This window comes from Capra hircus, chromosome 1, assembly GCF_001704415.2.
Source record: "Capra hircus breed San Clemente chromosome 1, ASM170441v1, whole genome shotgun sequence".
In the NCBI taxonomy this organism is placed as follows: domain Eukaryota; kingdom Metazoa; phylum Chordata; class Mammalia; order Artiodactyla; family Bovidae; genus Capra; species Capra hircus.
The window spans coordinates 71,141,587-71,156,245 of record NC_030808.1 but is presented as its reverse complement, the minus strand read 5'-3'; the positions used below and the strand labels follow the sequence as shown (position 1 = coordinate 71,156,245).

The 14,659-nt window shown below is 48.5% G+C and overlaps 1 protein-coding gene across 12 annotated transcripts in view; it reads left to right on the top strand.

Moving 5' to 3' along the window:
• Nucleotides 1-12,073, top strand: part of PIGZ (phosphatidylinositol glycan anchor biosynthesis class Z) — a 30,992-nt gene extending 18,919 nt beyond the window's left edge. For 4 of the 12 annotated variants that reach the window (XM_018046364.1, XM_018046357.1, XM_018046370.1 and 1 more), the window contains 5 exons: nucleotides 717-995; nucleotides 6,364-6,494; nucleotides 6,571-6,654; nucleotides 7,288-7,495; nucleotides 9,829-12,073. In XM_018046364.1, the coding sequence (XP_017901853.1) occupies nucleotides 7,372-7,495; nucleotides 9,829-11,396 (1,692 nt within the window). In that variant the 5' untranslated portion in view covers nucleotides 717-995; nucleotides 6,364-6,494; nucleotides 6,571-6,654; nucleotides 7,288-7,371 and the 3' untranslated portion in view covers nucleotides 11,397-12,073. Of the gene's footprint in view, nucleotides 1-716; nucleotides 996-6,363; nucleotides 6,495-6,570; nucleotides 6,655-7,287; nucleotides 7,496-8,956; nucleotides 9,147-9,828 lie in introns of those variants that run through there. The other 8 variants (XM_018046376.1, XM_018046379.1, XM_018046352.1 and 5 more) reach the window with 8 other exon arrangements.

Genomic DNA, 14,659 nt, shown 5'->3' with positions numbered 1-14,659 from the left:
TACGAAGTGTAACCCACAGGGAGGCTGCACGATTTTCCCAGTTTAGCAGCCAGCCAGCCAGTGAATATATAATTTAATGTCAGAGTGGAGTCACTATATAAGGCCTGCTCCCCAGCCCAAGAGGGGCAGAGGACACACTTTTCACCAGCAAAGGAATGACGTCCCTCCCACCCCTGCAGCCTCACCCCACAAAGCCAGACACAGACGAGAAGGGCCATGACTCACTTTTACCAGTACTTTTCCGAGTCCCTCTGATCAGACCAGTGTGTCACATGCCCAACCCTGAACCAATCAATGTGGCCAGTGGGATGGCAAATGTTATTTGACTTAAACCTTTCAGGATCTATACCTGGGTTTGGGGATGGAATTAAATCCCAAGCCACATAGCTGAAAATAGGTGATAGAGGGTGAGGAGTGCAAGTTCTGAATGTGAATTCTAAGTGCTATTATCTGGAAGGGGGAATAGATGGTGAGCATTAAACAGGATGAATTTCCTGTCACTGCAGAAGGAAACCAGAACAGACTCAGGACCGAGGCTTGCTCTGTAACTACTCACAGCAGAGCAGGGCAGGCTGGTTTCTGTGCTCCCAGTCCATGCAATGGATTTGGTATTTTAATCTAATCATGCGGTAAAAGTTCTTTACTTAGAGAAAAGCTTCAAACCCATGCTAAATGTATCATGACAATTGGACTAAAGCAAATCCTGTTTATTTTAGTAGTCAGTAGAAGTGCTGGAGGAGACCGTGGAGAGCATATGACCCATGAGCTGGACTCTGGCCACTGGAGGCCCCTAACCATCCTTGGAATGTGTGTTCTGCTTGCCTTCCTCATGCCAGAAGCTGCCCAAGGACAGAACTGTGAGACAGTCCTGTGGTGCTGAGACCACCTGGACAGTGTACATAACAGAGCCCAGTTCAGTCCTCTGTATAAACTTTAGGATCCTGGCAGGCGGTGTGTGGAGGTCTGTTATCGTGCAGTCACCCAAGACAAGCCTGGTAAGTAGGTTCTCTTGCTTCTTAAACCTGCCACCTACCAATCTGCAGTGGTCTACCTCTTTCTTCCCTGGTGGCTCAGCTGGTAAAGAATCCTCCTGCAATGTGAGAGACCAGAGTTCGATCCCTGGGTTGGGAAGATCCCGTGGAGAAGGGAATGGCAGTGCACTCCAGTATTCTGGCCTGGAGAATTTCATCTGTATAGTCCATGGGGCTGCAAAGAGTCAGAAATGACTGAGCAACTTTCACTTCACCTCTTTCTTCAGGCTTTCCAGGCCCCTTCACCTTCAGAAGCTCCTAAGGAGACCGTGAACGAACACCTAGGTGTCTGGAGCGGCTTTATTATTTGTGCCTCAACTGAAGATAGTGCTAGCAGTCTCCCACTGGCCGCTTACACACGTGGACTCTGCATGCTAAGTGCCCACCGTGCGTGCGCGTGTGCATGCGTGCTCAGTTGCGTCCTACTCTTTGCGGCCCTACGGACTGTAGCCCACCAGGCTCCTCTGTCCATAGAATTTTCCAGGCAAGAATACTGGAGTGGGTTGCCATTTCCTACTCCAGGGGAATCTTCCCAACCCAGGGACTGAACTGGCATCTCTTGCATATCCTGCATTGGCAGGTGGATTCTGTACCACTGACCACCATGCGTCAGCTCTCAAATCTCCCTCAACTCTATGAGCTTAATATTATCATCTGACTTTGTCAATGAGGAGTCTGAGGTAAGGGATATAGGCAGCTTGTCCAAGGCAACAAGTTACCTAAGGGCAGAGTAGGGATCTTAGCCAGGCCTGCAGGCCTGCAAAGTTGATCTTCTGTGATGGATATTGTGCTTCTCCCCTACCCCTGTCTCTGTCGCAAGTCCCTGCACTGTCCTCCAGTATCATACTGGCTATCAATGAAAAAAAAACTGGTTAAACATTTGCATCCCAATACTAAGTTTGACCTCATCTTCTATCTGAACGATATCTGACTTCCTTGGTGGCTCAGACGGTAAAGCATCTGCCTACAATGTGGGAGACCCGGGTTCGATCCCTGGGTCGGGAAGATCCACTGGAGAAGGCAATGGCACCCCACTCCAGTATTCTTGTGTGGAAAATCCCATGGACAGAGGAGCCTGGTAGGCTACAGTCCAGGGGGTGGCAAAGAGTCAGACACAACTGAGCGACTAAACTTTCTTTTCTATCTGAAAACTCTAAAAGTCAGGATATTTACTGGCCCTGGAAAAATAGTCCGTACAATTCAGTTGTAAAGTTCGAGCCGAGGCCCCAAAACTCATCTTTTAAGCTCTGTGAGGCTCCTGGTCGGCCTCTGCCTGATTCCTGTTCTGTTGCTTCACTTTGTCTTGTCTCCTCTGTTGTGACTTGATATCACACCTGTGATGTTTAAGTTCAAGCTTTAAAATATCGAAGCCAGGGAGCGGTTACCATATGTTTTTCTGGAGGAGCAACAAACAGACCTGTGTTTTGCCAGACCTGTCTTTCTGTTCACCCGTGATGACACTTTGCCTCTGGCAGCGGCATGGGTTGGCAGTGGCCTGCTGCAGGGTCCGGGCATTGAGTGCTGCAGTGCATCCATATGGGGCCTTTTGAAGGAGGCCACCATCATCTTCATTACCCCCCACCATGTTTGGTTTCAGGTCAAATAATAGGAAGGGAACAGAGCCCTGCCCACCAACAGAAAATTGGATTAAAGATTTACTGAGCAAAACCCAGTTTCCCCCACAGGAAGCCCATAGGAAGCTTCCATAAGCCTTTTATCCTTATCTTTCAGAGGGCAGACAGAATGAAAACCACAATCACAGAAAACTAATCAAACTGATCATATGGACCACAGCCTTGTCTAGCTCAGTGAAACTATGAGCCATGCTGTGTAGGGCCACTCAAGACAGACGGGTCATGGTGGAGAGTTCTGCCAAAATGCGGTCCACTGGAGAAGGGAATGGCAAACCACTTCAGTATTCTTACCTTGAGAACCCCATGAACAGTATGAAAAGGCAAAAAGATAGGACACTGAAAAATGAACTCCCCAGTTTGGTAGGTGCCCAGTATAGTACTGGAGGAGATAATTTCTCCAAACTGGAGAAATAATTCCAGAAAGAATGAAGAGACGGAGCCAAAGAGAAAACAATGCCCAGTTATGGATGTGACTGGTGATGGAAGTAAAGTCCGATGCTGTAAAGAACAATATTGCATAGGAACCTGAAATGTTAGGTCCATGAATGAAGGTAAATTAGAAGTGGTCAAATAGGAGATGGCAAGAGTGAACATCGACATTTTAGGAATCAGTGAACTAAAATGGACTAGAATGGGCAAATTTAATCCAGAGGACCATTATATCTACTACTGTGGGCAAGAATCCCTTAGAAGAAATGGAGTAGCCCTCACAGTCAACAAAAGAGTCCAAAATGTAGTACTTGGGTGTAATCTCAAAAACAACAGAACAATCTCTGTTTGTTTCCAAGGCAAACCATTCAATATCACAGTAATCCAAGTCTATGCCCCAACCAGTAATGCTGAAGAAGCTGAACTTGAATGGTTCTATGAAGACCTACAAGACCTTCTAGAACTAACACCCAAAAAAGATGTTCTTTTCATTAAAGTGGACTGGAATGCAAAAGTAGGAAGTCAAGAGATACCTGGAGTAACAGGCAAATTTGGCCTTGGAGTACAAAATGACGCAGGGCAAAGGCTAATAGAGTTTTGCCAAGAGAATGCACTGATCATAGCAAACACACTCTCAACAACACAAAAGAAGACTACACATGGACATCACCAGATGGCCAACACTGAAATCAGATTGATTATATTCTTTGCAGCCAAAGATGGAGAAGCTCTATACAGTCAGCAAAAACAAGACCAGGAGCTGACTGTGGCTCAGACCATGAACTCCTTATTGCCAAATTCAGACTTAAATTAAAGAAAGTAGGGGAAACCACTAGACCATTCAGGTATGACCAAAATCAAATCACTTATGATTATACAGTGGAAGTGACAAATAGATTCAAGGAATTAGATCTGATAAACAGAGTCCCTAAAGAACTATGGACAGAGGTTCATGAGATTGTACAGGAGACAGTGATCAAGATCATCCCCAAGAAAAAGAAATGCAAAAAGGCAAAATGGTTGTCTGAGGAGGCCTTACAAACAGCTGAGAAAAGAAGAGAAGCTAAAGGCAAAGGAGAAAAGGAAAGATATACCCATCTGAACGCAGAATTCCAAAGAATAGCCAGGAGAGACAAGAAAGCCTTCCTCAGAGATCAATGCAAAGAAATAGTTAAAAACAATAGAATGGGAAAAACTAGAGGTCTCTTCAAGAAAATTAGAGATACCAAGGGAACATTTCATGCAAAGATGGGCACAATAATGGACAGAAATGGTATGGACCTAACAGAAGCAGAAGATATTAAGAAGAGGTGGCAAGAATATACAGAAGAACAATACAAAAAAGATCTTCTTGACCCAGATAACCACCACGATGGTGTGATCACTCAGAGTCAGACATCCTGGAATGCAAAGTGAACTGGGCCTTAGGAAATATCACTACAACAAAGCTAGTGGAGGTGATGGAATTCCAGTGGAGCTATTTCAAATCTTGAAAGATGATGCTGTGAAAGTGCTGCACTCAATATGGCAGCAAATTTGGAAAACTCAGCAGTGGCCACAGGACTGGAAAAGGTCAGTTCTCATTCCAATCCCAAAGAAAGGTAATGCCAAAGAATGTTCAAACTACTGCACAATTGCACTCATCTCACATGCTAGCAAAGTAATGCTCAAAATTCCCCAAGCCAGGCTTCAATAGTACATGAACCAAGAACTTCCAGACATTCAAGCTGGATTTAGAAAAAGCAGAGGAACCAGAGATCAAATTGCCAATGTCCACTGAATCATTGAAAAAGCAAGAGAATTCCAGAAAAACATCTACTTCTGCTTTATTGACTACGCCAAAGCCTTTGACTGTGGATCACAACAAACTGTGGAAAATTCTTAAAGATATGGTAAATTCTTAAACAGACCACGTTACCTACGTCCTGAGAAATCTATATGCAGGTCAAGAAGCAACAGTTAGAACTGGATATAGAACAACAGACTGGTTCCAGATTGGGAAAGGAGTATGCCAAGGTGGTATATTGTCACCCTGCTTATTTAAATGCAGAGTACATCATGCGAAATGCTGGGCTGGATGAAACAGCTTGAATCAAGATTGATGGGAGAAATATCAATAACCTCAGATATGCAGATGACACCACCCTTATGGCAGGAAGTGAAGAAGAACTGAAGAGTCTCTTGATGAAAGTAAAAGAGAAGAGTGAAAATGCTGGCTTAAAACTCAGCATTCAAAAAAGGAAGATTGTGGCATCCAGTCCCATCACTTCATGGCAAATAGGTGGGAAAACAATGGAAACAGTGAGAGACTTTATTTTTGGGGGCTCCAACATCACTGCAGATGGTGACTGCAGCCATAAAATTAAAAGATGCTTGCTCCTTGGAAGAAAAGCTATCACCAACCTATACAGCATATTAAAAAGCAGAGACATTACTTTGCCGACAAAGGTCTGTCTAGTTAAAGGTATGGTTTTTCCAGTAGTCATGTATGGATGTGAGAGGTGAACCATAAAGAAAGCTGAGTGCCAAAGAATTGATGCTTTTTGAACTATGGTGTTGGAGAAGACTCTTGAGAGTCCCTTGGACTGCAAGGAGATCAAACCAGTCAATCCTAAAGGAAATCAGTCCTGAATATTCATTGAAAGGACTGATACTGAAGATGAAACTCCAATACTTTGGCCACCTGATGTGAAGAACTGACTCCTTGGAAAAGAGCCTGATGCTGGGAAAGATTGAAGGCAGGAGGAGAAGGGGACGACAGAGGATGAGATGGTTGGATGGCATCACTGACTCATTGGACATGAGTTTGAGCAAGCTCTAGGAATTGGTGATGGACAGGGAAGCTTGGCGTGCTGCAGTCCATGGGGGTCTCAGAAAGTGACTGAACTGACTGAACAAACACATTGTCAGACTTGTTTTTCTGTTCACCTGTGATGATACTCTGGTGTTGATGAAAAGTTCCATCGTGCAGTCAACTGAGATTCCCACTGATCTTTGAGTCAAGGGAGTGAGAATCCCCATCAGGAAGGGTCCATTTGGGTTGGTTTAACAAGATACCACAGACTTATAAACAACACAACCTACACTTATGGCTTATTAACAACATAACCTTATTTCTCACAGTTCTGGAGGCTGAAAGTCTGAGATTACGGTTCTGGCATAATGAGGGCCTTCTTCCTGGTTCATAGTCAGCAACTTCTCACTATGTCCTCACTATGTGGTGGAAGGAGTGAGGGAGCCCTTATATAAACGCCTGGTGTCTCCTATAGGAACGCTAATCTGCGTGAGAGCTCCACCCTAATGACCTAAGCAGCTTCCAAAGGCCCCACTTCCTGACATCGTTACATCAGAATTTCAACATATAAATTTGGGAAGCACTGTTTCTATCACCTTCCAAAAGGTGGGTTCCAAGGTGTATGAAATTTGGAGGGAGTAAACTGAAGACAATGAAGTCACATGTAGTTCATTTTTTGCAGAGAAATGGGTGGAATCCATTGAAGTTCTTAAGTTTTCAGAACTCTAAGAGCCAGGCTGCCATGCTTGCTTGTAAATAGGAGCTGGTGAGTAGAATGGGGCTGGAGACCCAGATTTGAAAGGTACTTTAATCCTACTTGCAAATATTGTGTTTAGACACTTAACAAATATGGTTAGCAAGTAACCAGGTTGCTCAACAGAGGCCTCAGTTTCCCTATCTGTAAAATGGAGATAAGACTCACTATCTCACCATCAGAGAAGGCAATGGCAACCCACTCCAGTACTCTTGCCTGGAAAATCCCATGGACGGAGGAGCCTGGTAGGCTGCAGTCCATGGGGTCGCAAAGAGTTGGACACGACTGAGCAACTTCACTTTCACTTTTCACTTTTCACTTTCATGCATTGGAGAAGGAAATGGCAACCCACTCCAGTGTTGTTGCCTGGAGAATCCCAGGGATGGGGGAGCCTGGTGGGCTGCCGTCTATGGAGTCGCACAGAGTCGGACACGATTGAAGTGACTTAGCAGCAGCAGCAGCATCTTAGAATGTGGAAAGAATTAAATGAGATATGCATGTAAAGTTCCTGGATTTAGCAGGCACTTAGTAAACAGCAACTGTTATTATTAAGATTTGTATTGTGTGTAGACCCATTTTGAGTTTGTTCAGACAGCTGAACATATGATTTACATTACAATAACTAACAAATGTTATCCTTGGCAGATGTAGAGCTGTGGAACCAGAATAGCATCTGTAGCAGCTGAAGTCATTCTAGACTCTGGCCCAGTGTCCCTGCAGCAATTTGATATGGAGATGGCAGCCAGGGTGCTGTGGGGCAGCCTTGGCCTGCTCCGCCTGGCGTGGTGTCTCCTTCCACAGACAGGCTACGTGCACCCAGATGAGTTCTTCCAGTCTCCCGAGGTCATAGCAGGTAAAGCATCCCTTGTGTGGTTAAGATAAGTTTGTGCAGCAAAGTCTGGTCGAGGAGCTGGTTGGTTATTTAGAGCGTGCATGAATGTTCAATTCTATCTGACTTTGCAACCCCTACCAGGCTTCTCTGTCCATGGAATTTCCCAGGCAAGAATGCTGGAGTGGGTGCCCATTTCCTTCTTGAGGGAATCTTCCCAACCCAGGGATCAAATCTGTGTCTCTTGCATTGGCGAGCGGATTCTTTACCAACTGTGCCACCTGGGAAGCCCCTGGATATTTAGTGCAGAGGGAGAAAAATGTCTGTGCAAATGAGCAGTAAATCCACAAGCCTCTCTGGCATAGGAATCTAAGAGTAGGAACTTCATATCTCCTTCCTGAGGGGCGACACTGACCTTCTAAGTGTTACCAATGAAATGCCAGCCTCTTTGATGTTTTCCTGCTTATACCAACAGTACGGGTTTTCAGAACAAAAGCTGTTTGGGGCTTCTCAGGGGAAGGATTTCAAAGCTGGGCTTCCCCAGTGGTTGGGGAAGCCTATACAGGGCTGTGACATAATAATGAAACTTTGCTTCTCTAGGCTCATGTGATGTCTGAGGGAACTCACACCTAGACTGCTCACTTGTTGGAACTTCTAGGTGGTATAGGACACATCATTAAGACAGTTGCCAGAAACCTTGAGGCTTTTCAGATGTTGTGGTAACAGGCCTTCTTCCTCATGGCTCAAGATGTCTGCCTGAGCTCCAGCCATCAGGTTAAACACCGGGTCTTTCCCACCACCAGAAAAGAGATAGGCATTCCTATTTTCTTTAAGGCCATATTTTGAAAGTCACATACTTTTTTGCTCATTTTCATTTTATTGGTCAGAATATGTCATGTGACCACACCTAGCTGCAAAGGGATGCTAAAAATACAGTCTTTATATCTGACCACATGCCCAGCTAAAGAGACTAAGGATGAAGGAAGAAATGGATAGTAAGGAGGTATCAGTCCTTTCTGCCATAGACCTCAGCAGGTGGATTTGTTTTTAAAGTTGAAAAGTCCAGTCTTCATTAGTTTTTTAACCTTATTTACTTTTGTCTTGCTGGGTCTTCACTGCTTCACGGGCAATTTTCTCTAGTTGTGGTGAGCGGGGATATACTTAGTTATGGTGTGAGGGCTTCTCATTGAGGTGGCTTCTCTTGTTGCAAAACACAGACTCTATGGTGTGACGGCTTCAGTAGTTGTGACACGTGGGCTCAATAGTTGTGGCCCACAGGCTTAGTTGCTCCGCAGCATGTGGGATCTTCTTGGATTGGGGATTGAGCCCACGTCTCCTGTACTGACAGGCAGATTGTTTACCACTGAGCCACCAAGGAAGCCCAGGTCGGTCTTCTTTTCCACCCCGTTTTAACCTGAGCCAGTAAAAAGCAGCCGGATGATCTGACCCAAGACTTTATTTTTTCCCTTTCACCTTCTGACGTAGAGAAAACTGCCAAAAGTCTGGACGAATAGGAGGAGAAGCAAAGAGCCTTAAACAACCCGCAGTGTTATCAAGTGGGAGATGTTGTGAGACCTGGAGCTAAGATGCAGAAATAAAGTTTTTTCCCTCATCCCCACTCCAAGCTCTGTGACAGTGGGGTACAGGGTCACGGACAGCAAGTGCCACACAGCAAGTAATTTTAATTACACAAGTATATTCATTTTAAAAACTAAGAATCCTAGATAAAACTAGTAACCTTGGACCATAAGCACAGTTGCTCACTCCCTTCTGCACTCTCACACTGCCTGGCCTGGAGGACAGTCATGATCACAGAGATGCGTTTTTGACTCTGGAGACCTTAGAGCGCCAAGAAGGGGAATGGAGCCTCCCCCTGCTCCTCCCTACACATGCTGTCCAGGGCACAGTGTTACCTCGCTTCCCAGGCACGGGGCTGCACAGCAGACCATCACAGGCCTAGCAGCTTAACCCTGGAGTTCCACCCCAGCAGCCCCTGCCGCATGGTGGTCTTCCCACTGCTGACCTGGAAGCTCACAGTTCTGTGAATCAGAAGTCCCACCCAGGCTCCCTGCTCAGGGTATTACACGGTGTGGGCCAGGCTAGTTCTTGTCTCTTCAGCACCAGCTGCAGATGACTCTGGTCTGAAGGGTTCCTGTGGCTTTTGTCACACCCACCCGGGGGCTCTCCCTGCCTTGGGGCCAGCGGTCCCCCATGACGTCACCTGCTCTCAGGAGTGGGCTCTGTCAGCTTCACAGCCCCAGGGTTGTGTGGGGCGCAGACAGTCCTGGGGGCCAGGCTGGGGTTTGGTCTACCATGTTCCTGAGCTGGGATCTGGCTCACCTCTCCTCTCTCCGCAGGGGATGTCTTGGGCGTCGAGGCCGCCCGGCCCTGGGAGTTTCACCCCAGCAGCCCCTGCCGCACGGCGGTCTTCCCACTGCTGACCTCTGGCTCTGCCTTCTGGCTCCTCAGGCTCTGGGAAGAGTGGGGGCCATGGCCAGGCGTGGTGAGTGGCTACATGCTGCTGGTGGCGCCCCGACTCCTCCTCACTGCCCTCTCCTTTGCCCTGGACCTGGCCGTGTACCACCTGGCTCCAGGCTGGGGGGCGGAGCGCTGGAACGCCCTGCTCCTGCTGTCGGGGTCCTATGTCACCCTGGTCTTCTACACAAGGACCTTCTCCAATGCCATCGAGGGACTGCTCTTCGCCTGGCTGCTGGTACTGGTGTCCCCCAGGGTGTCCGGGAGCCGCACACCTAGGAAGCCTGCTCCAGGCCCACGGTGGCATGGCTGGCTTCTTGGGGGCCTCGTGGTGGCTGGCTTCTTCAACCGGCCCACCTTTCTGGCCTTTGCTCTGGTCCCCCTTTTCCTCTGGGGCACTTGCAGAGCCACAGATTTCAGCTTCAAGTCACTGACCCAGCAAGCCCTGGCGCTGCTCCCGGGGGCAAGCCTCACTGCAGTGGTATTTGTGGCTGTGGACAGCTGGTACTTCTCCGGTCCATCTAGACCCAGTACCCTTGTCCTTACGCCTGCCAACTTCTTGCGCTACAACCTGGATCCAGTGAACCTGGCAAGGCACGGCACCCATGCGAGGCTCACTCACCTGGCTGTCAATGGCTTCCTGCTCTTTGGGGCGCTGCACGCCCATAGCCTGCAGGCCGCGTGGCAGCAGCTGTGGGCTGGCTTGCAGGCCTTTGCCCAGATGGGCTTCCCAAGGACACTGGAAGCCTGGAGCCCACGGCCCAGCCCCAGGTCTCTCCTCCTGCTCTTCTACTTTGTGCCCCTCGCCCTGCTGTCTGCCTTTAGCCACCAGGAGGCTCGGTTCCTGATCCCCCTCCTGGTGCCCCTTGTCCTGCTCTGTAGTCTGCAGACCCAGCCGGCCCCCTGCAGGGGCACTCTGGCCCTCTTCAACATCCTGGGTGCCCTCTTCTTCGGCTGTCTGCACCAGGGGGGCCTTGTGCCTGGCCTGGGGCACCTGGAGCGGGTGGTTCATGCCCCTGAGGCCCTGCGTGTACCCACCCACTTCACACTCGTCTTCACCCACACCTACATGCCCCCCCGGCACCTCCTGCACCTCCCAGGCTTGGGCTTGCCAGTGGACGTGGTGGACATGGGCGGGGCTGAGGACCGGGTCCTGTGCCAAGCCCTGAACAACTTTACCAGACACCCAGCCTGCCAAGCGGCCGGGGGGCCATGGCTCTGCCGCCTGTTTGTGGTGACCCCTGGCACCACCAGGCTGGCCGTGAGGAAGTGCCGCTTCCCACTCAGGAGTGAGACGCTCATCTTTCCCCACCTGACCCTGGAGGACCCGCCAGCCCTGTCCTCCCTGCTGAGCAAGGCTTGGAGGGACCATCTCAGCCTTCATATCCTAGAGCTGGGGGAGAAGCCTGACAATATGACACAGAAGCCACTGCCCAAGACTCAGCCCTAAGTGAGGGCCCCTTTCCACCTCTAAGTGTTGGCTAGACTGGGAGAGCCTGATTCTCTTCCTTTCCTTTCCCTTCCAGAATCCCCACCACTGCCTCTCCTGTGCAGTTCCACCTCCTGGGTAAACTGACATTCACTTCCCCTCAAAAACCAAAGATCTGATCAGTCATGGTCCTGACGCCAAGGTCCCCAAAGAACCTAATGTAATCAGTGACGCCAAATGTCTATTCCTGCCCTATTCCTTCCAGTCACTGTGATGTTTTAAACAAATAAATCGCACCTGATTGTGAAAGGAGACAGCAATCTCCTAATGACATTCCTGAATGACTTCCCCTAAAGTTTCCAGGATGCCTTACCTCTTGCTGTCATGACAACCCTTTGGCCTCCTAGATACCTGGAAGGAGGCAGTGTAGTGATATTCAAAAGAAGGTAGCTCAGATTCAGGAGGCCTAGTTCGAGTCCCTGGTCTTCTCCACGATGGCTACATGCTCTAAGAAAGCCCCTTCCCCTCACCCAGCCTGTTTTCCAGCCTGCACGATGGTCTCTGAGGTGTCTGCCAGCTAACACTGTGTTGTTCCTGGGTCTACAGTACAAGTTCCTTCCCAAAGCTCTGTAAGCATAGAAGTGGGTATGGTGTATTTAAAGGCACTTTGGCATCTGTCTCAATGCTTGGTTATTACCAAAACGAGTAGTTCTGGAATTTTTCTCCTATCCACTCTGCTACTCCTGTCCCTGAGAGAGGTGGAAAATGTCTGCACCTCACTAATAGTTATTTATTTGACTGTGCTGGGGCTAGCTGTGGCATGCAGGATCTTTGTCACATCTCGTGGGAACTTCATGGCAGTACACGGACCCTATCTGTGGCTCACGGGCTCCAGAGCATGGGCTTGGTAGTTGCAGTGTGTGGGCTGAGTTGTTTTGAGGCATGAGGGATCTTAGTTCCCTGACCAAGGATTAAACCTGTGTCCCCTACACTGCAAAGCAGATTCTTAAGCATTGCACCACCAGGGAAGTCCCTGCATCTCACTCGTCAGGGGTCAGAGAGCCCAGATGTTCAGCCCCATGGGAATGGAGACAGAAGGCTGGATTCTGGTGGCACTTGGCCACAAAACCTTAAATGTGGTCTGGTCACTCTCCATGTTCAAAGCCTCTGTCTGAAGCCCCTTCACAGGCTCAAGAGCAAACCCCATTCCAAACCCATACCTGCTGTGTTGGTGGAAGCCATCACACCTGGGCATGCCGCTCCCTGCAACACAGGGCACCCCTGCCCAGTCCACTGGGATTGTGACCAGCTGTGGCACTCAGCCTGTCCTCATTCTCCCTCCTCACAACCCTGCCGTCTCTGGAGAACCAGAGGTACCCAGGCCTCTGCGAGCAGTGGGCTGGAGGAGCACCTTCCGCCAGCTAGAGCCCTGGGTCATCTTGAAGCTCCACTTCCCACAGGCTGCTGCTTGGGTCCCCAGCCACATCTGCCTCAGGACTCCAGCCCTGACAGAGAGGATCAGTGGCATGCTGGTAAATGTTTAGCAACCCATTCTCTAGGGGCAAAATAGCCCTTATTTCTGGTGTTTCGCCAACTTCTGTGTTGTATATACTCTCACCATGGATGATTTTAAACTACTAAAATGATGTTACTGAACTTGGGAGATGTCAAGGATCCCTCTTCTGAGCTGGCCTAAGCTAACTGTAGCACACTACCCAATAGTTCCCTCTTTAAAATTATAGGACCTGTTCATGATAGTTTCATGTTCTTGCGGTTTGTTCTTTTAGGGTAAGTGGTGGGATGACAAGCCAGATTACACTGGAGGCTTCCAAAGCCAGGAGGCATCCGAGTCACCTCTAGCTGGAGAAGAAAGGACCATTTTCTTGCTCTGCTCTCAGACTCCTACAAATGGAAGGAATTTAGTTCCCACACACTACCACAAAATATAAAACATCTGCCTTCTTTTTTTTTTCCTTTCCTTCCTTACCAAATGGCCAGCTTGCTAAAAGCTTCATTGCTTCCTGCAGTTTCCCTTTTTGTTTCTGCCAGTCTAGAAAAAGACCCAACTGTGAGTGTGCTTGAAGGCTGCTTATGTTGAAGGTAAGGGGTTGGGTTGGGGACTGCTAACATTGTGCTGCTCTGATATCCAGATCCAGAGACAAACGAGTGGGACTGAGACCAGTGAGGCAATCAAGGCAGAATGAACAAGCTCCTTGGGCTCCTTACTGTCAAGCTCAAAGGAGAATTCAGTGAGTTGCCTCTGGTCTGGGAGATGGGGGACAGGAGAGCAGGGTGCCAAACTAAGACTTTGTCAATAGGAGAGTGGGACACTGGCCTCAGAGAGGATTGACCAGAAGCGCCTCTGATGGGAAGGCTGGAGGGTAGAATGTCAAGTCAGATCTTTGACCACCAGGAAAGAGGAGGACAAGCTGCTCTTGCTGCCTCATGCCCAGGATAGGTCTCCATGCTATCCAGCTCCCTCTGTGACTCCCACAGAGTCAGAATATAAATTGTTTCTCCTGCTTTGAGCTTTCTAGATTGCATGATTAACTCTGTAGCCTGATTAGAGACAATCAGTGCATACATGGATTGCCTAATTGTGGGTCTGTTAGCTGCAGCATAGAGTGTATCTCAGACCCTCTAAAATAGGGACAAGGAATTCAGGTGGCTTGTCCCATGGTAGACAGTTGTCCCGATACCCAGTGGTGATGGTGGTGGCGGCAGCAGAAAATGAGTTAAGAAATAGCGTTACACTTCCACATGTGAAAGTGGTTGTAAGGAGTGGTGCCCAGAACAGAGGAAATATTCAATATGTGTTAACTAGTATTATAATGTATAATAATATACATTATTATTATACTGTAGTACTGTGTAATTCCTATGGTCCCAGGAATCCTAATCCACCTTCTCAGATAAGCGCCAGGTTCATACTGAAGGCATGGGTGGATCCATCTCATCTGCCTTCACTAGTCAAGGTCATCTTATGACTCCCTCAGCCTGGAAGCAGCATCAAGCCTAGCTATGTTTGATGGTGAGTTGTTTTCCAGGTTCTTGGAGTCAGCTGTGTCTAGTTTAAGGTGAGTTGGTTAAGACTGGATAGGACCACCAACCGTCCAACTGGGCATGCTCCTGACCTTTTGACATCAGAGAGCAGAAAACTCCACCCTCAGATGGTGCTGCTGCTGCTACTGCTAAGTCGCTTCAGTCATGTCCGACTCTGTGCGACCCCATAAACGGCAGCCCACCAGGCCCCCCCATCCCAGGGATTCTCCTGGCAAGAACAC